The sequence below is a fragment of the Hyaena hyaena genome, unplaced genomic scaffold (genome assembly GCF_003009895.1).
Source record: "Hyaena hyaena isolate Hyena2069 unplaced genomic scaffold, ASM300989v1 scaffold_452, whole genome shotgun sequence".
In the NCBI taxonomy this organism is placed as follows: Eukaryota; Metazoa; Chordata; class Mammalia; order Carnivora; family Hyaenidae; genus Hyaena; species Hyaena hyaena.
Window position 1 is genome coordinate 23,089 of NW_024081085.1, and position 24,200 is coordinate 47,288.

General features: G+C 40.2%; 1 protein-coding gene across 3 annotated transcripts in view; it reads right to left on the reverse strand.

Annotated features, from left to right (window-relative positions):
• Window positions 1-24,200, reverse strand: part of CPQ (carboxypeptidase Q) — a 386,524-nt gene that overhangs the window by 13,609 nt on the left and 348,715 nt on the right. For all 3 annotated transcript variants that reach the window (XM_039253463.1, XM_039253462.1, XM_039253464.1), the window contains one exon: window positions 16,820-16,911. In XM_039253463.1, the coding sequence (XP_039109394.1) occupies window positions 16,820-16,911 (92 nt within the window). The remainder of the gene's footprint in view (window positions 1-16,819; window positions 16,912-24,200) is intronic.

Here is a 24,200-nt window from a genome sequence, read left to right on the forward strand (position 1 = left end):
CAGAATGTTCAGGGTTTGCAAAGACTGGTGTAACCAAACATGCATCTGGAGGCCTCCAAGTAGGTCCTGAACAATTTGTGAAAAGCTTCCTTAGACTTTCAGGAGAAGCTGTCTGGCTTTTAAAAATATTAAATTAGAAGTAAAATGGAAAAGAAGTAGCCAGATTGAAAACAAAGAGAAAAGTCTGTATTCAATATGCCTCATAAGCAGATGGTCAGCTCTAAAGGCACATCTTTAGCCCCTTGTCAAAATGAGGAGCACAAGTTACACAAAGTGGCCTCTCACCTTGATGTGGAGACCTTACTGCCAATGGCCAAAAGGTATTCCAGTGCCATCTTTAGATTTGGACAGACTTTGGCTATAATTACAACAGTGTGAGTTGCTGTATGCTACCATCAGTGTAAAAACGGACATTTAATGTAGTTTTATTTTTCCTTTAAAGTTTTATAAATCCTAACTGCACTCCTTACAATTAACTAATAAGCCTTAAATCAAAGAAGTAGAGGCAGAATTTCTTGCAAGCAATCTTACCGAGTCACTCTTCAGTTCCTTCTCCCCTCCTCAGGCTCCACCATGATTTTCCAGTTTAAATTTGAAAATATAGTATTTGGCATTCTGTCTTTCTAGTTGAAGAGGTGTAAATGATTGTGTTTTTTAAAAATAAAAGGAAGTTTCCTTCACCCTGATTCATGCATCTATCCCTTGAGCCGTGTTTAAGAGAAGAGGAACAGTCTAGACTGTGGTAGCTGCTGGTAGCCATTTCCTTGACATCCCTTGGGTTTCTCTGTCAGTAATAATTTACTCATGTGCATCTCACTACCCTATGTTAGTGGTAAAGATCTGTTAAAAGAAGGTGGTATTATACTCATAAATATAGAAAGCATTTTTCACTTAATCAGAGTAGTCATGAGAGAAGTGCACTCCATCCCACTTGAGAATTTAAATATGAAAGTCCACAATTGCTGGCTTTTATGAAGACAATGTTAATTTATTACTTCACACATGTCACTCCCATATAATGCAATAATTAGCTGGGAAATTATATCTGCATTCTCAATATTTTTGTACAGTAGGAGTGTCAGTATAATTAGCCATTAACTACAGTGTCAGAGAACTAAAGATAGAAGCTTTGTGTACAAGTGAATACATTTTCCATCTTTATTTCCTCCATTTTTGGCTTGGTGATTCCGAAAAAGTTGTTTAAAGAGAGACTGTCAATGGAAGCCATCACCACCGTGTGCCATGGTAAGGTAATTGCCGAAAAGATGAAAAGATAAAAATCACATGGGTGGTCAAAGCCTTTCTGCCAAGCTCTTGTAGAAGCCAATAGGTTTAATGCCTTTGTTACACTCTTGAATCTGTCTTTGATTTCTATTCTCCTTTCCATTTCTGTCGTATTAGACTTTGGCAGCCTGAGCTAGCCATGAGGGGCGGCTCCTGATCACGGCTGTCTCTCACTGAAGAACAGCAAACACCAATCCATTTTGGCAGGTACAATTTTCCAACACACTCAGTAAACAGTTTGCCAATTAAAGTCCCAACAAATGGAGCTCTCAATTATGAAGAAAAGAACATGCTGAAGATTATTTTATTTCCTAACCAAAGAAAGGATAAGTTAGAGTCTACTTTCTTAAAAACAAACAAACGAAAACTGGAACAAATGTTGAATCATTTGTTCTTGGAGTTTAGTTTGCAGATAACATTTAAATGTCTCTTTTGCAATTAACAATTCATGTCTTGCCCCCAACTCACCTCTCCCCACTTAGTGCGCTCACACGGAAACCACTAAGGCAGATAGGATTAAGGGACACTACCTTTTGGAGACCTCACAGCTACTTTGTTATACTTGCTCCTGCAGTACCCTAAGCTGCATCCTTAAATTAAGGAATTACTAAGTGGACATGGCCTGGAGTATCCTTATTGTCTAATAATGTTAAAAAATATTGACACTAGTGAAAGCTTGTCCTTGGAAATCTTTAAAAATAGCAGAAGCAGGGGGCGACTGGGTGGCTCAGTTAGTTAAGCGTCCGACTTTGGCTCAGGTCATGATCTCACCATTTGTGGGTTTGAGCCCCGCATCAGGCTCTGTGCTGACAGCCAGCTCAGAGCCTGGAGCCTGTTTCAGATTCTGTGTCTCCCTTTCTCTCTGACCCTTCCCTGCTCACGCTGTCTCTCTTTCTCTCAGAAATAAATAAAAAAACAATTAAAAAATAGCATAAGCAGGGATCCACCCTGGTATCCTTGGTGTGTCAGGCACAGTCACTTGGAAGTAGAAAGCTGAAACTGATATGTGGAGGGTCCTGATATATTTTTCTAGGTGTCTAAGCACTACACATGTAGAGAATATATAAACAGATAAATATATATGCTATTACCATCTCTGGAGGATTAGAAATTTGCTCTCATTTTTTCTTTTCTTTTAAGACTAGAGGCACTGGGAGATATCTTGAGGTGGTATCCTGGGGTGCCTCTGATCTGAAGACAATCTTTCAAATGGTGGAATGATCTTAACATTATCAGCATGAGAAGGTATTTCATATCACTGATAGTTCTCTTTAGATGTTTTTTGATTTTGTCTATTGTCCAGCTAAAACTTTACTTAGAAAATGTCCCAAGCTAAGAGAATATTACAGCAAAGATTTAAAAGTTTTTTAATCATTGCAGCAAGATGTAGAGAGTTAACTTCAGGAACAAATAAATAGAATTATTTCTATACTCTCCAGAGCAAGTACCAATATAAAACATTGGTGACAACTGATATCTACATGATTATATAATGTTGTATAGCCTTATCCTCTAAAATGTTGTAGAATATGATTCTGTGCTGTATGTAGTTTAAACTAAGCATTTTGAAGTGTCTTCTCCATTCATCCATTCATGTGTTAACCACCATGCCTGATTTTATTGGTGTGTATATACTTCAGTCTGACCTATATCCCATATCATATATATAAATATGTATATGTATATATATATAAATATGTAAATATTTATGCATATAAATATGTGAATATATATATATCCTATATTTAAGATGGGTGGAAGAGAAGTACATGGTCATAGAAGTTATTATGGCTGAAATCTTGAGATAGAAAAGCTAGGTTCAAGTTCACGTTCTATACCTCATGGCTGTGCTGTGCAACTTTGGAACATTCTTTATTTCTCTGGGCCTCTTTGTTTTTATGTGTGAAATAATGAAAACAGTACATTGACTGGCAATTACCAGAGTCATTACTATTATCAAAGTCTATGAAAGAGTGCTCTTATTTGCAAATGATCACACTGGTGCAAGAGATTATTACAATGACATCTTGTAAATAGTAATAACTTGCTACATATTTATTTGGGAAATGAGATCTTTTAAAATTCTTGATGGTTTCTTTTCTCTCTTTGAATCTATCCAAAAAAGTCTGTAGTACTGGATTTTCAAATCTATTAAAAGGAACAAATTACTTTCCCTTACATGGAAAAAAATGGACAATTTGCACAAAGAACTTTTTCCTCCATCTACTATTACATTCTCTTCCCTTTGACCTTTCCTAATCCAAATGACAAAACAGCTTGATTGCTTCCCATTTGGCTCTGCAGGGTATAATAAAGTATTTTCCAGAGCTTTAGAGGGGAAAAAACCATCCAGTTATGCCAGTGAGGGGGGAAGGATGCATGCCATACATTCTCCCAGCCCTCAGTTAATGCCAGGAGAGTTTCCTGAAACACATTTACAAGTATTTACACAGTCATTGCCTGTGATTTCATGGGGTGGTGCATCTCATTGGATGAGTTGTATTAAATGAAACTATAGAAATCTATAAAAGCAAATTATACTCCTGTTTTAACTCGTAATGGAAATTCTGTCTAATATCAAAATAACTCATGCTATGAAACCATTTTAAACCTTTGTTGAAAGGCCTTGTTAAGCTTTTAAAATCTGAATTGTTGTTTATATATGTTTTGCTGTGTGGGGTATAAAAGCCCTTTAGAAACTGATTCTGAGAACTCTCCTAAGAGAACTCTGAAACCATACCAAAACTCTGAAACTGCTGGTTGCTAGGGGTAACCTCAGCTTCTACAATGAATAATTGCAAATGCAGGACAAGCACTTGATAAGAGTATGCAAGAATAGGGTCTTCTGAAAGAAAAAGAGGAATAAAAGCCCTAATCTTTTGGTTAGGAAAAAAAATTATTCCAAGATCAACTATCAGGGGACAAGTGGCACATTTAAGACACCACTGGACTTAGGTTATGACTTCTAGGATGGCCCATTAGAATGAGTTGCATGGAGAAGGATAAAGGACTATGGAAAGTACTCAGGGTGTAGTCACAATGGTGTCCTATGATTCTGCTTCTCAATTCCCTGTTTGATCTTCGGTCCTGAAAGTAACATAGTTTTAGTCCTACTGATTGTGGCTTCTGGACACTGTTTCTCAGAGAACAAAGTGAACTCACCACCCAGTAGCTGCTTTCTAGCACTGACCTTGCTGGCAGCCCCGCCAGTTTTATTCTGCCCATTCATTCCTCAAGCCATCTTTGACAGACCATTCTGTGATGGCTATACATTTATCACTCTAGCAGAAGTATACAAAAACCGGGGCGCCTGGGTGGCTCAGTCAGTTAAGCGTCCGACTTCAGCTCGGTTCATGATCTCACGGTTCGTGGGTTCGAGCCCTGCGTCGGGCTCTGTGCTGACAGCTCAGAGCCTGGGGCCTGTTTCAGATTCTGTGTCTCCCTCTCTCTCTGACCCTCCCCTGCTCACACACACACACTCTCTCTCTCAGAAATAAATAAAACATTAAAAAATTAAAAAAAAAGAAGTACACAAAAACCATAGTAGCCAGCAGCAGGGCATAAACTTCCAGAGGGGCTACTGGTTATCAAAAGATAGGATGTTATGGGCATCCCCTGGAAAGAGCCTCTCTCCTAGACAACAATTCATGTTTAAAAATGAAATACTGTAGGCAAATCTATGGATAAAACTAGGATGTGGTTCTAAAACCACAGTTTAATGACAACTGTTAGGGGTTAGGAAGAAAGTTGCTAAGGTGTATTGGGGTGTTTATTTCTTGAAAATAACCTTCAATATGTAAAGACTTTTTAAAAAAATATGCCCCTTAAAATATATTTTTGAATACTATTGAATTTAGTTATCTTAATAAAGGGTTCTGCTCTTATAGTGGGAAAGTATGCTAACCCCTTCCTCCAGCCAGGTTACCTTGCCTGTTGCGTGCCTCCTCAGCTGGGTATCACTAAGGCAAGAGACCAACCTAGTGATGGTGTGTTCTGTTAGCAAAATGCCTAAGGGGACACAACTGTCACCTCTTGAGAACTGAGCTTACATCGTCCCACTAAAGCCCACCAAGACACAACTAAATGTTAGATACAAGATATCCAAAATGCTAGAATTCCACTATGTGCTACAAACCTCTTCCACCAAAAGGTAAGACTGTGAGATTGAAAGAGGCTTCAGAAGAAAGTTTCCTGAACTTGTTCCCAATAAGGGTATAAAACAGGAGTCAACAAAAGTAACCAGCATGCCAAATCTGACCTGCTGCTGATTGGTGGTGTTTTTTTAAAAAAGTTTTTTAATGTTTTATTTATTTCTGAGAGACAGAGAGTGACAGCATGAGCAGGGGAGGATCAGAGAGAGAGGGAGACAAAGAATTAGAAGCAGCCTCCAGGCTCTGAGCTAGCTGCCAGCACAGAGCCCGATGTGGGGCTCGCACCCTCAAACCGCGAGATCATGACCTGAGCCAAAGTCAGGTGCCCCTGGTGGTGTTTTTTAAATAAGGTTTTATGGAAATGCAGCCATGCACATTTGTCCAGTATTGTCTGTGATTGCTTTTGCACTACAATATCAGAGTTAAGTAGAGAGACCATATGGCTTGAAAGCCTAAAATATTTACTATTTGGACCTTTAAGAAAAAGTCTGCCAGTCTTTGGTTAGAAGACGAAGGGAAGAAGACAGTCCTGGGCAAATTAAAATAGTGCTGGTGATTCAAAAGTGGTTTGCTGATTCTGTAACTTAGTACATCCCAAACACATGTAATGGGACAATTTAGTTCCAAAGGCTCTGAGCCATAGAGGTCACTTGTGAGCCTAAGGCATGATACTTCAGTTCAGATTTGTGTGTCCTGATGAGCCAACCTGATTTCCTTAGAAAGTTCATGCACCAAATATGCTATGGGTCCTTCCAGGTTGGATCACGACCCAGTTGGCAATAGGGAGGCACTGAGGCAGAAACTGTTTGTGCCTAGTTGGCAACCTCCAGTAAGCTGGATGCAAACTGAAGTCCTTCACAGTTTCAGGAATGCAGAATAAATGAGATAAGATGCTAGCCAAGGGAAGTTACAATAGACCTCAGTGTTTTGGCACAATGTTCTCAGAACAACCTTAAGAGTGTAGTTGCCTTATTTAGGTTACCAATGGTAGCAGAGAAGTCAGGATACTGTTCTTTACATGTATAGAGTTACAACTAACACTCAAGCCAGACTTCATTGTGACCTGAAACTGTAAGGCGTTATATGATAAATATTGCCCCACAACTGTAGGCAAAGTCCTGCTACCCAAAGGATATGGGAAGAGTCAGTTTTAGCTGGCACAGCCAGTCTTTTCACTTTAAACTATTTCTTTTCTTCTACATGGAAAAGATAATAAAAACCAGCTAAGAAGGATCCTTTCTAAAGAGATAAAGGAAAGAGATGAGTCAAAGTCTACTCATGTTCATTCACAAGGTGACATAATGTGATTCCTCAGTATCAAAGGGAATATTTTGATATTTCTGCCCAGGCTGACGTACGTCTATATATAAACACTACACATACAGAGGCTTCTGAAGTCCCATAGTCACAATGGAATCTACACAGGAGACAGCAAAAAATATAAAAGACAGCTTTTTCACTTTACTAAAAAAAATTAATTCATAAATTCTAATAAGACCCCAAAGAGCTCCCAGGTGTGCCTGTAGAAATTATGTGAATGTTGGAACTACGAGGGGCTCCAGACCAACGACACACTGAGATAAGTGAAATTTAAACCAATTTTGTGGTGTGCTTGACCGACTATGCAAATACCTAGGCACAGATAGAAAAACACAGGATGCATAAAAGCCCAGCAGTAACAACTGAGACAATAACCTGTGATTAGTACGTCTATACTGCATGGAACATTAACGATGTAAGGAAGGCCGCGCTGGAGACACGGTCCAGACACAATTATGCCGAATGGGTATATCAGGTCTATTATTTTTATAACCAGAGCTGCAGAGGAGCACAAAACTGTTCCCACTCTGGCAGTGTCGCCCAAGCTATATTCACATGATATTGAGGCAATAGGGTTGGTGAAATAAAAATGCCTAAGTAAATCCATTTGCACAGCCACCGTGAAGAAGTCTCACGAGCATTTCTGCCATATACCTTTATTTTAGAACGAAACACGAGCCTAATGAGGGATGGGAAGTTGGCAAGAACCCCATGACTAAGAAAAGCTAGGAATTTTGTATATTTACGTAGGAGGAATTTTGTTCCTTGGCATGGCAACATTAGAAATTCTGACAAAATATCATACACATTCATTCCAACTTTTTCTCCTTTAGAGTTGGCAAGAGTTGGGGTATTTAGAATGATCTGATGTATTTAGAGTGATCATAGATTCCATCTCTCATTTAATAAAGCCTATTTAAAATATAGCCCTAATTAATGACTACCAGAACACAGCAGTGCTCATAATCCCTATAATTCAATTGCCGGTAGTTTGTGCAATAAATCAGGAAAAGGTTAAAATATTTTTTATGCCAGAATAGAACATATCAATCTATTTTATTTGATTACCTTGTGTAATGAGGCTTTTTCAAGGCTAGATTACCTTACTCATTATAATTATGACGGATAGTTTTGCTTAAAATGGAAAAGATTTAAAAATATCAGAAATCTAGTTCCAACTATTCTAGGATATTTTTTCCTCCTTTGTACATTTCCTCCCCCTTTGTCATAATCCTTGACATTGTCATCTCCTTCTAAGAGTAGAGAAGAAAGTAACATGGTTCCCATGAAAAGCAGATTAGGCGAATGGCATCTGGACAACACTCATTTTATTCACTGATTTGAAAGTTAAATAAAACAATCTATAATATTTTCTAATTCCAAAGTTAAATTCTACTCTTATAAGTAAACTCTTAAAAATTAGTGGAGCACAATAATATCCTTCTATATGTGGTGATATTTCCTTCTTAGTGAGTGCAAACTGAATTCAACCAATAAAGGAGTTCATATTTTTAACAAGTAATAATTTCATTGGTGGGAATGTAAACTGATGCGGCCCCTCTGGAAAACAGTGTGGAGGTTCTTCAAAATATTAACAATAGAACTCCCCTATGACCCAGCAATAGCACTGCTAGGAATTTACCCAAGGGATATAGGAATGCTGATGCATAGGGGCACATGTACCCCAATGTTCATAGCAGCACTCTCAACAATAGCCAAATCATGGAAAGAGCCTAAATGTCCATCAGCTGACAAATGGATCAAGATGTGGTTTATCTATACAATGGAATACTATATGGCAGTAAGAAAGAATGGAATCTGGCCATTTGTAGCAATGCAGATGGAACTCAAGGGTCTTATGCTAAGTGAAATTAGTCAGGCAGTGAAGGATAGATACCATATGCTTTCACTCATAAGTGGAACAGGAGAAAGTTAACAGAAGACCATGGAGGAGGGGAAGGGGAAAAAATAGTTAGGGAGAGGGAGAGAGGAAAACCATGAGAGACTTTTGAATACTGAGAACAAACTGAGGGCTCATGGGGGTGGAAGAGAGGGGAAGGGGGTGATGGGCATGGAGGAGGGCACTTGTGGGGATGAGCACTGGGTGTTATATGGAAACCAACTTGACAATAAACTATAAGAGAAAAAAAAGAAAAAATAAATTAAAAAATAAAGCATTTGCAAACTTAAAATAATAATAATTTAATCAACAAAGAACAACACAAAGGCATTCTGTGCCACCTTTCTTCCCCCTTTTCTAGAATAATCTATTTTCTGGATATAAGAGAAATCTCCTTCTCAAAACTTTTTAGGGATCATTCTTGCCTCAGGCCCCCTTTGATCCCAGTTGAGTTTCAACAGTCCCCTGACTGCATGTGAAGTCTGTGCTCCTGGGAGTCAGCTTTAGCTATGAACAGAATGGAGTTTCTATGTCCTGCTCTTCCAAGGGTTTCCTCCAAAATAAAGCAAGGTCACTGCAATCATTAGCAGCCCTACACACCTCATGCAAGATAAAAAGGCCTTGAGTCACTTTTAAATCATAAGGCAGAACACAGAATGAAGATGACAGTCTTAAAGGCAAGAAAACAGGAGAGGATGAGAGAATGATGACCATTAGAGGTAGAGACAGGATTTTCCTTGGGACTCTTGAGAACTGTACCTTGAAAAACATAAAAATATTACTCCCACAGGAATGGCCTATGTTACATAGAAAGTCTAACAATAAAGGGGCGCCTGGGTGGCTCAGTCAGCTAAGTGTCTGACTTCAGCTCAGATTACAATCTCATGGTTTGTGGGTTCCAGCCCCACATCAGGCTCTGTGCTGACAGCTCAGAGCCTGGAGACTGCTTCAGATTGTCTGCCCCTTCTCTGCTCCAGCTCTGTTTTTCTTGGTCTCTCAAAAATAAATAAATGTTAAAAAAAATTTAATAATAATAAAAAAGAAAGTCTAACAATATAATGCATTAGAGAGGATGGGGACCAACTAGGGTTCTCATTGCTGGTGGGAATGTAGAATGCTACTGCCTCCCGCTTCTTTGGCAGTTTCTAGCAAAGTTAGACATAACCCGTCATATGACACAGCAATTCTACTCCTAGAGAAGAAAAGAAATGCATGTGAAGCACATGTCCACAAAAAATTTGCACAAAAATGTTCACAGGAGCCTTATTTATAATACCTAAAACTAGAAACAACCCAAATGGCCATCAACAGGAGAACAGATAAAGGAGTTGTGCTATTCTGATGGAATAGCAAACTCTGTAGTCAAAAGGGACGAACTACTATTAATGCATCAACATGGATGAATCACAAAACTATACTGTTTCATGTAAGAAGCCATACTCAAGAGCATGTACTGCATGATTTTATTTATATGAAATTCAGGAACAGGCATAACGAATCGATGGTGATAAATATCAGCATAATAGTTACCTTTGGTGGAGTCAGGGGTTGATCTGAAAGGGAAGCTTCCTAAGATAACGGGGATATTCTATATCCATCTGGGTGTAGGTTACACAGGGGTATACATTTGCCAAATATATTGCGTTATATGCGTAAGATCTGTGCATTTTATTACTGAATGCTAATTATACTTCAGTAAAACACTGTTAACCTGAGAAATATGTTACTTCCAAAAATCAATTACATAGAGCACAAGCAATATGCGTATAAATACTTCTCGAGTTCCTTTACTATAATGTGAAGAAAGAAAGTGGAAGAACTTTAGATCTGGAAGAGAACATTTTACACCTTATCAAAATATGTGAAGTAGTGTTTTATAATAAGAGAAAAATACGTAAACATCCTTTATAGGACCTTCTGCTATGAATTGTTATGGGCACGCTGGATGTACCCTCAGGATCATTTCTATTCTAGATGACTCCAAAACACAGTAACAAATTCATTTCCTGGTGGAATTACTTTATTTAGTTACTTCCTCCAAAATGCTTATAGACTTTTTTGAGCCAAAGTTCATTTTCTTGAAAAGAGTGGTTTAGACATTATAATAGAATTGCATATGAGTCTTAAAATTTATACATGAACCACAAATAGCCTCATATATTTCATAACAATTTAGTAAGGCTAGCAATTATTATAAGAATTTAGCTAATATTTCAGAAGAAAGCATTACTGTAAAGTAAAGGTAAGTATTAATCTGAATAAAATTTTGAAAATTAGTTTGGCAATAAGTTTCACCATATAATTTTAAATCACTTTAATTTTATGTTTTCCTATGAATATATTAATAAAAGTACATTGTAAACCAAGATTTTACTAAGAAAAGGATAGTTAATATTAATTTTAATTTTAGTCCTCAAAAGTTTAGCTACATGTGTCCATTAAAATAGCTGTTAGAGGAGCGTCTGAGTGGCTCAGTTAGTTAAGTGTCCAGTTTCATCTCAGATCATGATCTCATGGTTCATGGGTTTGAGCCCCACGTTGAGCTCAGTGCTGACAGCTCAGAGCCTGGAGCCTTCTTTGGATTCTGCCTCCCTCTCTTTCTCTGCCCCTCCCCTGCTTCTCTGTGTGTCTCTCTCTCCCTCAAAAATAAACATTTAAAAAATAGCTTTTATAGAATTTTCACTGTTGAAAAGATTATATGGGGGCACCTGGGTGGCTTAGTCGGTTAAGCATCTGACTTTCACTTAGGTCATGATCTCACGGTTCGTGGGTTCGAGCCCCGCGTCGGGCTCTGTGCTGACTGCCAGCTCAGAGCCTGGAGCCTGTTTCAGTCTGTGACTCCCTCTCTCTCTGACCCTCCCCTGCTCACGCTGTCTCTCTCTCTCTCTCCTAGAAATAAAAAAAAAAAAAAAAGATTATATGAAGAGGAAGAAGTAATACATTCTGAGTAACAAAAAGAAGGAAAAATAATTTTCTGCATTCACTCACTCACATGAGTGATCTATGTAAGTATAGCCAACTTTACTATCAAATAAATGCCTAATAAAAGTGTGTAGAACAAAGGATAGGACCTGTACATTTATAGCATTATAATAATATCTTCTTGAAGAATACTTAATTGGTTCCAAGCAAAATTAATAAAATTTTCATTTAGGTCATAAAAAGCCATAAATAAATTGTTGTATAGAAATAGTAATGTAAGATCTTTTATAATTTTATCATATAGGTTAAGGCTCAGCAAACTTCTTCTGTAAAGGGTTAGATATTGAATATTTTAGGTTTTGCAGGCCACATGCAGTCTCTGTCATGTAGTCAGCTAATGGGGTAAAAACCACTCTCAGCCTGAGGTCTGTACATAAACAGGTGGCCAGCTGGACTTGGCCTGCAGCCAGATTATTGGTCCCTTACTGATATAGATCACTAAAAACCATAACTATACCATAAAATGCTAGGAAAATTATTTTAATAGTTCAAATCTTTTATTTTTCAATTACCAAAATAGGTCTTCGCCCCCCCAAAAGTTCCATTCCTCTTTGATATCACCTACACTGGAGCTAAAGGCATACCTCGGGTCTCAGTCATCATTAATATAAAGGAGAGTAGCGTTCCCTTTTTTCTCTTCCTGATTACTCACTCAAACCCACATATTCCTCAAGGAGCCTTCCTCCTGACCAACAAGTCATAGCCATTTCTCCCTTTTTTAACTCCTTTACATCTATCTATCGTGCTAAGCTTTTACAGTACTCGGCACCCTGTCAGGGATAGAGTTCTTTGTAAAAGCAAGATACTTTTAGTATGTAATTTAGAACCCCATTATATATTGTTATACTAAATTCCTTATGTCTGTGTTTAAAATTAATGTTTAAGTAGGATGCAAGGTCCTTATGGCCAAAGACTCTGACTTCTTTTGTTTTTACTTTCCTTTCTTGCACTTCTCTCTCTCTCCCTCCCTCCCTCCCTTTCCTTCCCTCCCTTCCTTCTTTCCTGTAGATTAGAAATTATTACACATTCTTAGAAATGTCTAGGTCAGGTGTTATATTTATTCCAGGGATGGAAAAGTTTATGTTCAATCAGGGGTTCAAGAGTTAGTCAGAAAATGTTCTTTGTTTAAGTAAAAATATTTTTAATATTTGTTTATTTTTAAGAGGGAGAGAGAGAGAAGGAGAGAAAGAGAGACAGAGTTCAAGTGGGGTAGGGGCAGAGAGAGACACACAGAATTCGAAGCAGGCTCCAGGCTCTGAGCTGTCAGTACAGAGCTCAATGTGAGGCTAGAACCCACGAACTATGAGATCATGACCTAAGTCAAAGTTAGACACTGAACCGACTGTGCCACCCAGGCCCTCCATTTCATTTTTTAAATTTTTATTTATTTATTTATTTATTTATTTATTTATTTATTTATTTATTTATTGAGAGAGAGCATGCACACATGCATGAACACAGGTTGGGGAGGGGCAGAGAGAGAGGGATGGAGAGAATGTTAAGCAGGCTGCATGTGGGGCAGGGCTTGACTTCATGACCCTGAGATCATGACCTGAGCCAAAATCAGGAGTCGATGTTTAACTGACTGAACCACTCACACACACCTAGGCAGAGGATGTTCTGTGGGAAAGAGGGCATTTGAGTTCATCCTTGCTGAACATATGAAAAATGTAAAGAAGAGAATTCAAGGCAGAAAAACTGTATGATTACTGATATGAAGAAAGGCAAGTATGGGATGTGTAAGGAACCGCTCATTTTTGTCAGACTAGAAGACACTGGAGGAGACTGGTGGGAAACTATGGCATGGAGAACCACAAAGACCAAAAAGCCAAGCAATTTGGGCTAGATTCTTTTTATAATTTTTTATTTTAATGTTTATTTATTTTTGAGAGAGAAATAGAGTCAAGCAGGGGAGGAGCTGAGAGATGGAGACACAGAATCGGAAGCAGGCTCCAGGCTCTGAGCTGTCAGCACAGAGCCTGATGCGGGGCTCAATCCCATGAACCGTGAGATCATGACCTGAGATGAAGTTGGATGCTTCACCTACTGAGCCACCCAGGCACCCCAATTTGGGCTAGATCCTATTAGTGCTGGGGAACAACAACTGAAGGTTTGGAGACAGAGGGTTTGTCTGAATTGAGCTGGGCTTCTGGAAGATTAACTTGATGTGGTAGGTATCACAGGAAGCCTGAACTAGAAAAGGCCAGGGGGCATAGAAATGAAAGATTCATCAAAAGTGACAAAATGTAGAATCAATGGGGCTTTACTGTTTATTAGATATGGACCGCAAGGAAGAGGAAAGAGGGAAAGATGTCAGTGACATTTTGATACCTGGTGGTGGGATGACACTGTCTTTAACAGAAATAATAGAGGAGGAGGAGCAAGTGTGACAGGGATGATGGCTGAACTCCCTTCCGACTGGAGTGTCTGTTGTAGAGTAAATGTTCAATAATGGTAGTTTACTGATCTACGACTGCACTGCTGAAGATAACACTGCCTTTGTTTCCTGACAGACAATAACAGTGGATCTTAGAACGGCATGCTTAATTGTACATTTTAATTGTAAATAATACGTTGTTCTCAATAGAGCAAAGCATAGTTATGATAGGAGAGTCTCTCTACATTTCTACATTGTGAGAGTTGAGAGGGGAAGATAAACTTTAATAAACTGAGTTGAAGAAACTGAGTCTCTGAGAGGCCGAAGGACTCATTGCTCATGTCTCATATCCAGTTAGTGGCAAAACAAAGACTAGAAGCAGTTCTCCCAAAGGCCAGGGGTAGATTTAGTTTCTTACTAGAGGGGAGAGAGCAAAAAACAAGGCCTCGGAAAGTTCAGATGTGGTGACCATTCTATGCCTGTACTTGCCATGTTTTGGGGGGTATATTTGTGGGAGGAGGAAGGGTATATTCCCTTGTCTGCCAGTTGTGGTTTATAGGTTGTAGCATTGCCTTTAATATAAAATAGAAACTTCTGTCAAATAGTTGTTATGCAAAGCAGACCAGCCACCAATATACAGACTCTAGCAGAGAGGCAACATGGATATTGTCAAGATAAACCAGTTCTGTTAATGTGATTTCATGCCCTCCGGAAAAAAAATGTATATATATATATTTTTTTTTTCTGCCAACCTCCTAAAAACTTAGAATCAAGTTATTTCTGATGTTATCCATGTAGTTTAGTAGGCTACAGTGAAACTCAAAACCTTACAGAGAAATAAACCTTCTTTTTTTCAGATTGAAGGAATTTCAGTGGTTGAGCAAAGTTTAAGCCAGATCCATTACAGTTTAAATCCAATGTTTTTTCTTGGAATAGAATATATTATCGAGAACAAATGTGTTTCACACCAGTTCTTAGGTATTATGTTGTTTATAGAGTCCAAGATGTGTAGAATCTAAAAGCTCCTCCTTAAAAATAATTCAGTTACTCTTGTCGCCTCAAGATAAAGTGTGAACTTCTAAACATGTTGTGTATGTCCTTCGTGTTCAGGCCCGTTTACCTGTCTACTGTGTGCTCTGACCACTGCAGCTCCCTGTCTGTGCCCCAGCCACTTGGGATCCCTTCCCGTTCCTCGGTGTGCAGTGCTCTCTTTACCTCCAGCCTTTGCACATACAGTTCCCACTACTAAGTCCCCACTTCCTCCCTGCCAAGTCCTTTTCTTTAGATTACTTCTATTCAGTCCTGAAGTCTCTAGTTAGATGTCGTTTCTGCCATGGAGCCTATCCTGAATGTTCTCCCTGGGCAGGGTAGGTGAGCTTCCTGTCTCTCCCATCAGCACTTTGTCAGAACACTCCACCCATTACTGTATAACTAAAAGTTATTTATAACTCCACCCATTACTGTATAAATAAAAGTTATTTATAACTATACAGTTACTGTATAACTATAAAGTTCAATGGTTGGTGTCCTTCTTTATACTGCAGTCTGGGTAAGTTTAAGGTGACTTGTTTAATGACATGAAATCTAGTGCCTACTCTAATGCATGAAGCATAGTAGGTGGGACGATATATTAAATGAATGTTGCTGAATCTAGAATAGCTCTCATCTGGAGCTCCAGTCCACCACAGCATATAGAAGATGACGCTACTGACCCACCAAACCCAAGGACACGTATCTGGAATAATCTGATTCCCCAGGATCACTCGAGGCCAGAAGAACTGAAGCGGTTAAAGAGTTGAGCATAAAGCATGATTTTCCTTTATACAGTAAATAGCTATCTTCGGTGGCCAAATTCATGTCCCTTAGCTCATTATTCTTAAGCTCTAACTGAAACAGGGTTATAGAGACTGACTCTGTAAATGATCCAAAAAGATATAAACAAAATTCAAAAAAAGAAAAAACAAAAACAAACCTCTCTCTGATTTTGATCATTTAAGCTTGCAGATCTGTTCCTTGTAATCTGGAAATGCAGGACAAACCTCCCAGCAGCAGCAGACCAGACCCTGCTCCTCTGCCCATCACTGCCTTAGCAGCTCGCCCACCGATCTGGGAATTCCTCTTTGAACTAACACTTGATTTGCTCCAGAGTATCTCTGAGCTTGTACACTCTGCCCTCTCTCAAAGGTTGTTCTTGACATTAATCTCCCTGTCCCCAGTTTTCAATGTGGTCTTGTATTTCTAATAATCATCTTCTACTATCACCTTCTTGCCTCAAGCTTCACCTCTGCCTTATTAAGGTCAATGTCAGACAGAGCTGTCTGCCACATAGCCAGAGCTGAGCTGCTGCCATTCCCACCACTACTACCTATGCTCCTGGCTGACTCTAGGCCCTGGTGTTTGGTTCTCAAATACCAGTGCTCCCAAGAGGATTTAGGGCATAAAAGTATAGGAGAGGGCTCCGTGGGGGAGAGGCAATGCTTACCTACTACTATTTCTCTGGCACACAACAAATAGATGAACCAGAAAGACTTTAAGAAAATGGCAGTGTGGTAGGGGGGATTCCCCTAAGGTCAGAGACTGATGTAGAAACAGAGAAGCCTTCAGTGAACTCCACAACAGAGTACCCTCGGTCCACCAGTGCATTCCCTGCTGTGGGACTGGATGCAGACAGCGTTTGCAAGCGGTGTTTGCTGGGGTCAGCCTACCACAAAGAACTGCTGAGAATCTTCTGGACAAGATGTCTTTGATTTATTCACACTACTGTTAAACATGCAAATGCCCAGCAACCCATGGCTACTTCCTTACCTTGTGTAACTGATAATACTGGAAGGCACCGATTCCACCTTGTTCCTCTGCCGTCCAGAGCACCAAACGCAGAGTCCTCTTTGGTTGCAACCCTGGGAAAAATAATAAAATAACACAAGTGATCCTTCAGGTGATTTAAAATTTTTTTAAAAATGGCAAGGCCCCTCATCTGCATTCTGGAGGCAGGAGGGACTCAGAGGCACACATATTCATCTCCTGCTGATGTGGCTGCCTGATTCAGAGTGTGGCTGACACAGCAAAGAAGCGCCCTCAGGGCTGATCTCCAGGGTAGGCTAATGGGGAAAGGGGTTGTGCAAATGCTGCCTGCAAGCTAGGAAGTGAGAGCCTCTAATCACATCCTGAACCGACAACCTGCCCAGCAGGATCCAGTGGATGGCCAAGGTCAGTGGAATGTTAGATTGCATATAGAAGATGCAGTCAGGACTCTAGGCAGATCAGGGAGTCTTCCAATGACTAATTGAAACCCAATCACTTGGCTCTGCTTCAAGTTAAGGTGTGTAGGGGGTTGCTCCTTAGTCTAAATCCACAAGCTGCCCACGCTATCCTCAGTGCCGTGATAGCTGCGAAGCAAGTACCGTGTTAATGGTAACCCACAGTCATTTTCCTTTACTCTTTGGAAATATAAGGTCATTCATTTAAGGTCAATGAAAACAAATTGCATGCGGATGACATTTTATTTACCTTATTGCTTCACAAACAGCTTGGTGACAATCTCATCGACTTGGGAAATACAAATTTCTATCTTGGAGTTATTAAAGTTGCTGGCCGATCTGGCGCATCTAGGAGCCTTTGTGAGTGACTGTGTCTGCTCAGTAAAAGTTAAGTACCAGGATGTCTGTTTTCGAAACTTAAAAAAAGGGGAACACAATATGCTAAGAGTCCCATTTTGTGACCAAGAATTAAAACCTATTCTGATTTGGACCTTGTAATATCATTTGAGAGAAATAACCGTGACAGAAAAACAAGAAGCTGGGCTTGAATCTTATGAAGAGGATCAATCCTCCTGCCTTACCACAGGGGGGCCACAGGGAAGGACTGTGAGGGGCGCTGAGAAGGGCACACTACTAATCTCCAGTGTAGCCACACAAGTGTGGCCTTCCAGGGAACAGGCCGGTCAGCTCCAGCCAGGATGATAAACACTCCTGAGGAATGGAGCCCGGACCCGCTTCCTCCTGCCCCAACAAGTATTCTCCTTTCAGAAGCCTAGTGCTAAGGGGCTGCATGGGAGCTACATTTCCCACCAAACTGAATACTGTTTTGTTGTGAAGCCACTTTACACTCGAGAACTTTAACATAGTTAAAAGAATACAGGTTTAGGATGTAGGCTGACCTGAGTTCCTGTTAAAGCCTGGGTGAGCAGGGTCTATATTCAATTGCTCAGAAAATCCCATTGGTGCTCTCTTCTAAGTCCATCTAGAACCCGGCTTCTCACCTCTGCTAGCATGGTAGTCAGAGTCCCACCCTCTCCTGCCCAAGCTGCCGTCACTCTCTAACTGCTGTCTTGGCAATTGTCTCCCCCTGCAGCCAGAGGACCCCTGTAAAGCTGAAACTGGGTCATGTCATTTCTCTGCTCAAAACCTCCCATAGCCAGAATGTAAGCTTCTAGAAGGCAGGGTTAAGCTTGTTGATTCACTGTGATGCCCCCAGTGCCCATCCTGTTTGGCACACATTAGGTGCCCATTAAATAGGTAAGGAATGAATATATGAATCCAAAGCTTGATGTGTCACTTAGAATAGAATTCAAAGCCCTCCACCACTTTCTCAGCCTCATCTCCTACAACTTTGCAGCTAGTCCACTCCCAGGCAAGCTGTTACAGTTGAAAATGGCAGACAGAACTGGCGAGCCCTGCTATCATTAGGCACTAGCTAACGCCTACCATTGGGAAATTGATCTACCTGAACTTCAGCCTCCTTATCTGAAAAGCGAAGGGAATATTATATGCCCATCCCATAACTATTTCACGGGATGGTTGTGAGGGTGAAATGGGACATGATAATGTATGGAAGACAATTCTGTGCTTGGCATGTGACAGACCTTTAATAAATGAACTCCCAAACTACGTAACTGTATCTAAGCACAGAATGCACACTTGTACCCTTAGAGAGAAGGGGCATCTAAATACTCAGGAAGTTCTTTCAAAGGCATTCAGGTGCCTGCTGACGAAGAATCCTGAAGGGCCCACTGTCTGCTCCAGAGTAAAATTAGCCACTTACATCCAAAGCACAAACGTGAACTGTTGTGGGAAAAAATCTAATCGGTGTATCTAAGGATCATGATCTTTGGTTTCGCTAAAAGATATGTGCTTAATGTCAGTTTAAATCAAGGTACATTTTGCTTGCAACATCGAAAAAATAAGAGAGACTAAATTACTACAAGTAAAAATTCTGAACATTTTTTAATCCACAAAAAGGAAAAAAAATACACTTTCTTTTTACATTATCTCTGCATCTCCCAGCAAAACAGTACCAAATTATTAAAGTGATGGAATTCTCTAACTAAGGATAAAAGCAGTCAGCATAGGTTAGAAAAAAATCATTTTTTAAAAGCAAATGCCTTGAATATCCCTATAGATTTGGTGCTCCTCCTGAAAATCCTTATTGTACAGTATTAGTCTCCTTCACATTTCAAATCAGCCAGATGGCCAATGATATTATATTAAGATAATAAAGAAATAATCAGTTTGAAATGAGGAATGCTAAGGCCTCCAAACAACAGCAGCATAGCTGTTGGTGCAAAGCTGGCTCTGAAAAGACACACGGAGCCTCCTTCAAGCCCCTGAGAAAGTGACTCAGTCCTTGTCAGCATGGAACACCAGGGCCTGTACCACGTTCAAGGTGAAGGGCCAGGCAGAAGAGGTTAGGAAAGAAGTGTGAGCAAGTGCCCAAGTGAGCTCCAAAGCCTCTGCTCTGATATTCTGGTTGTCTCTAAACCTGACACAAATGCATGGCTTCATTTAATGACTGGACCCTGCTCCTAGCGTGGAGTTTGGGACCCCAAGCCACTCGGGTCTGCAGATGGGCAGTGTGTGGCCCAGAAAGATGGTGGCCACGAATCTGAGTATTGTTTGATTCCCTGCTTGGCTACTTTGGTCTCTGTAACTTGAGGCTAGTTACCACATCTCCCTGGGCCTCAGTTTCTTCAACTGTACAGTAAGGAAAATGGTCCTTGTCTCATGGGATTGTTAAGAAAATTAAATGAGATGAGGCAAATACGTCAAGCATGGTCCCTGGCACATAGTAGGTTTTCAAGAATTGTTAGTTAGATTCTATATCATTGCCCACAATTTCTTAGTCTGGGCCAGTAATCACTGGGGAAATCTTGTGGGAAAGCCAGGAAGGCACAGTCCTCATTCCTCGTCCTTAGGAACCAGAGAATATCTCTGTTTATTCAGAGCGTGCACTCAGCCAACGGAAAAGTACAAACTTCATCTAACTTGTAAAAAAACACATACCCTCTTTCAGTGTGGAATGCTTCCTCATCCCAACATAGAGCATATCCAAATCCAAGTAAAGACAGAAATGGGTTCCTCACGTCTTAAAAGTAAGGGCCAACCAGAATTGTTAGGTTCTGAATAAAGTAGAAGAACTGGATAAATGTGAAAACTGAATAAAGCTGATATAAGAATATCAGTTTATCATTTTTCTTTTTTAATTTAAATTAATTAATTTTAATTTTTAAAAATTTAAATTCAAGTGAGTTAAGATACAGAGTAGTCTTGGCTTCAGGAGTAGAACCCAGTGATTCACCTCTTACATAAGACACTCAGTGCTCAAACCAACAAGTGCCCTCCTTAATGCCCGTCACTCAGTTAGCCCATGCCACTCACCCGCTTCCCTTCCAACATCCCTCAGTTTGTTTTCTGAATTAAAAACATCCCTATGTTTTTTTTATCTTATTTTTCCTTTCTTGTGTATCTCAAATCCAAGCTAGATTTAAAAGCTAAGAAAATTCTAAATATATAAAATAACGACAATAATAAAGCAAGATCACCAATGGCAACACGACACAGTGATATGAAGTGGCACATAGGGATTTGATTTTGTAGTACAACCGGCGTGAACAAACAGCTCAATAGTTCTCCTGACTTACAGTGCTGGCCCTGGCACCGCACGGGGCCCCGGCAAGCGCGGGAAAGAAAGTCTTACAAATGGAGGTGAGCGGTAGGACTCTGGTCTTAGCAGTCTAGGAGTCAGGTGTCATTGAGGTTTTGTCAGAAGACGGCAATTTGTCCCCCTTTGGATGTACAGACACTTCTCAGAGGTGTCTCAACCTCCTGGAATTTCTATGAGGAACTCCAGATATTGCAGCACACATTTTACAGCATGTGGTTTCCCTCTTAAAAAAAAAAACACAAACTGCTGGGGCACCGGTGGCTTAGTCGGTTAAGCGTCCGATTTTCGCTTAGGTCATGATCTCGCGGTTCGTGGGTTCGAGCCCCGCGTCGGGCTCTGTGCTGACTGCCAGCTCAGAGCCTGGAGCCTGTTTCAGTCTGTGACTCCCTCTCTCTCTGACCCTCCCCTGCTCACGCTGTCTCTCTCTCTCTCTCTCTCTCCTAGAAATAAATAAAACATTAAAAAAAACACACACAAACTGCTGATAACGTGTCAGAATGTTGTCTTGTTTATGAAATATGCTATACATGCAATTTCACTTTCATTTTTACTGAGAGAAATAATAATGCTAATGGGAAAATAATACGTAGGAGAAAAGGTGAGAACAATCTAGTGGACTCTGTTTTTCATTCTTATCAAACCTGAAGAGGAGAAGGATGAGAGGTAATGTTCATTCAACTGATCAGTTGAAAAGGTCAGTTGACTGGCCTACACTTGCACCAAGTGGGGCAAAGCAAAATAAATACACATCAATCCAACCTTGTAGATAGCTTTCCCGTTTCACGAGTTCTAAAGAATGCTATTTGTTAACGATGTGTCGACTCAAATGTTCATTACTGCTCAGTTTCAATCCCTCCAGAAGTGTGTGTGAATACTGTTCTCCCTTCTGTGACCTACCTTTGCAGAGAGAGCACCAACTTTCTCTTACAGTAAATACTGTATACGCATCTTCCATATAAATGCACTAGTTCATAAATACACTTGTTGCCTAGCTCTCTTTTATCAATAGTTCAGAAGAGTGCTTACACTTAGAGATTTCTATCCCTGCAATAAACTTGATTAACATACTATCTGAGTTATAAGATAAATAATGACATATTAGCATCAAAACTGAATGAGAAGAGGCTGTAAGCATAGTCGTTAAACACATGGATTGGGGGGTCAAGTGCTATTTCCACCTTATGCAAGTTACGTAATTTGTCATATGGTATACAAGCACATTATCATTGTTTTGTTTTGTTTTTAAATAGGGGACATGGTTGAACACTTGATTATTTTAGTGAAATAAACTGTAACTACTTCTCTTTATAGGCAGGAACAGAAAATCACTTTGAAGGTCTTTTGTTCTTGGAAGAATCACTTGGTGTCTTAGTTATGTAAATATGAAGCAATTAGGAGCTTTTGGGGGTATTGGGGCAGGACAACAACCTGTTGTTTTTTAAGGTTTTTAAAAATGTTTATTTATTTTTGAGAGAGAGAGACAGAGCGTTAGCAGGCCAAAGCAGGCTCCAGGCTCCAAGCTGTCAGCCCCGATGCAGGGCTGGAACCCACAAAATGTGAGATCATGACCTGAGCCGAAGTCAGAGGCTTAACTGACTGAGTCACCCAGGCAGCCCATAACCTGATTTTTATATCCCATCGTGTATATTCCATCTACCTCTGAGTCATCTGGAGGAATAACCTGGACACTTGGAAGGAGGGAAATCAGTGTGTAAAGGAGAGTAGGGCCTTCTGGGAGGAAAGCCCCAGTGTCCTCACCCGCCTCCTTGGATTGGGGGCTGGGGATGAGAGACCTGTTGGGTCACGGTGACAATGACTAAGGTCCTGGGACAAAGAAAGTCCTGGAAACAACGAAAATGAAGTGAGCCTGATGAAGGGAGAAGTCTGGGCTGCTCAACACAGTCGCCCAGGGCTCTAGGGGAAGGGCTGATTTCAGCCTAGCATGTGGCCAATTCCAGAAGCTTCTCCAGATCCAGCCACCCTGACCCAGAGAGGTTATGGTATAGGGAGTAATAGTTGAAGATGAGAATGAGTTGCAATCTTGTTGCCCAAAATGAGCATCGCTGTGACTCAGGGGTATGAACAATGTCATGCAGTGGCCAGATGGCACAGCAGTCACAGGTGGACCTAGCTACAGAGTTTTGGGGGAGGACTGACCCATTCGGCCTGAGAAAAGTCCTGGGATTCACAGACAATCCGGAGGTGGCGGGAGGGACCTCAGGAGGAGATAATAGACTTCCTGCTAATAAGGACTGTGGAAGCTTGAATGATTACCTGTAAAAGCGATTAAAGAGATGTGATCATATTTATAACCTGTGTTTGTGGAACAGGTCATAACAGTTATAATTTCCATAATTCAAAAGGAACAGTCCTACCTGATTATAATGATTAGGATTCTATTAGCCAGGAAAATCACAATTAATCATTGCTGAAGCAGAAGCACTGTGACTACCGGTGTGTGAAGGCCATTTTTGGCCCTAACCCAGTTTCTCACCGTCATCTCCTGCTTCTGCCTCTCATCGTAAGCTCCAGCCACATCACATTTCCTACCTGTCCCTAAACATACCATGTTAGCTCAAATTTTTGGTCCATTGTGTATCTTCTTCCTCTCTAGAATCCCACTCACTTTTTCCATCTGGCAAACTCCTATTCACTCAACAAAGCCCATCTCTAATTTTACTTTCTTTGGGAAAGCTCCCCAAACTCTAGGGCAAGGATGGCTACTCCTTTCACAATGTTCCTCTAGAACTTCATCTGTACCTCTCTGCACTTTCAAACACACTTAAATGTTGATCTCTCCACAGACCATTACTTTTCTGCGACTTACACATTTCTGTTTTTCATAATCCTGCTCTAGTAACCGATATTTGATAAGCGATGAATGAATGTTTATTGACTGACTAAATTAATGTCTACTTGCATTTATATAAATATAAATAAAAGCTACTGCCTTTTCATTTAATCTAAAGCATATTTGTGACTCCTGGCTTCACAGAAAATTGGTAAGATATGCTCTTTTTGCGAAACCAAAGCCCAAATAACACAGGTAAAACCACCCCAGTAGCCCAGATAATCAGATGTGCTTTCACTTCACCATGAGCCTCAGTTGCTATTGCAGTTACTTACTTTTGCAGCACAGATGGGTCTAGTCAAAATTTAGTACAACCGCTTTTGTTGATGAAGTCATTAAATAAATATATTATGGTCAACAGTAATCTTTCCATCAGCTAACTGTATTAAATTATAG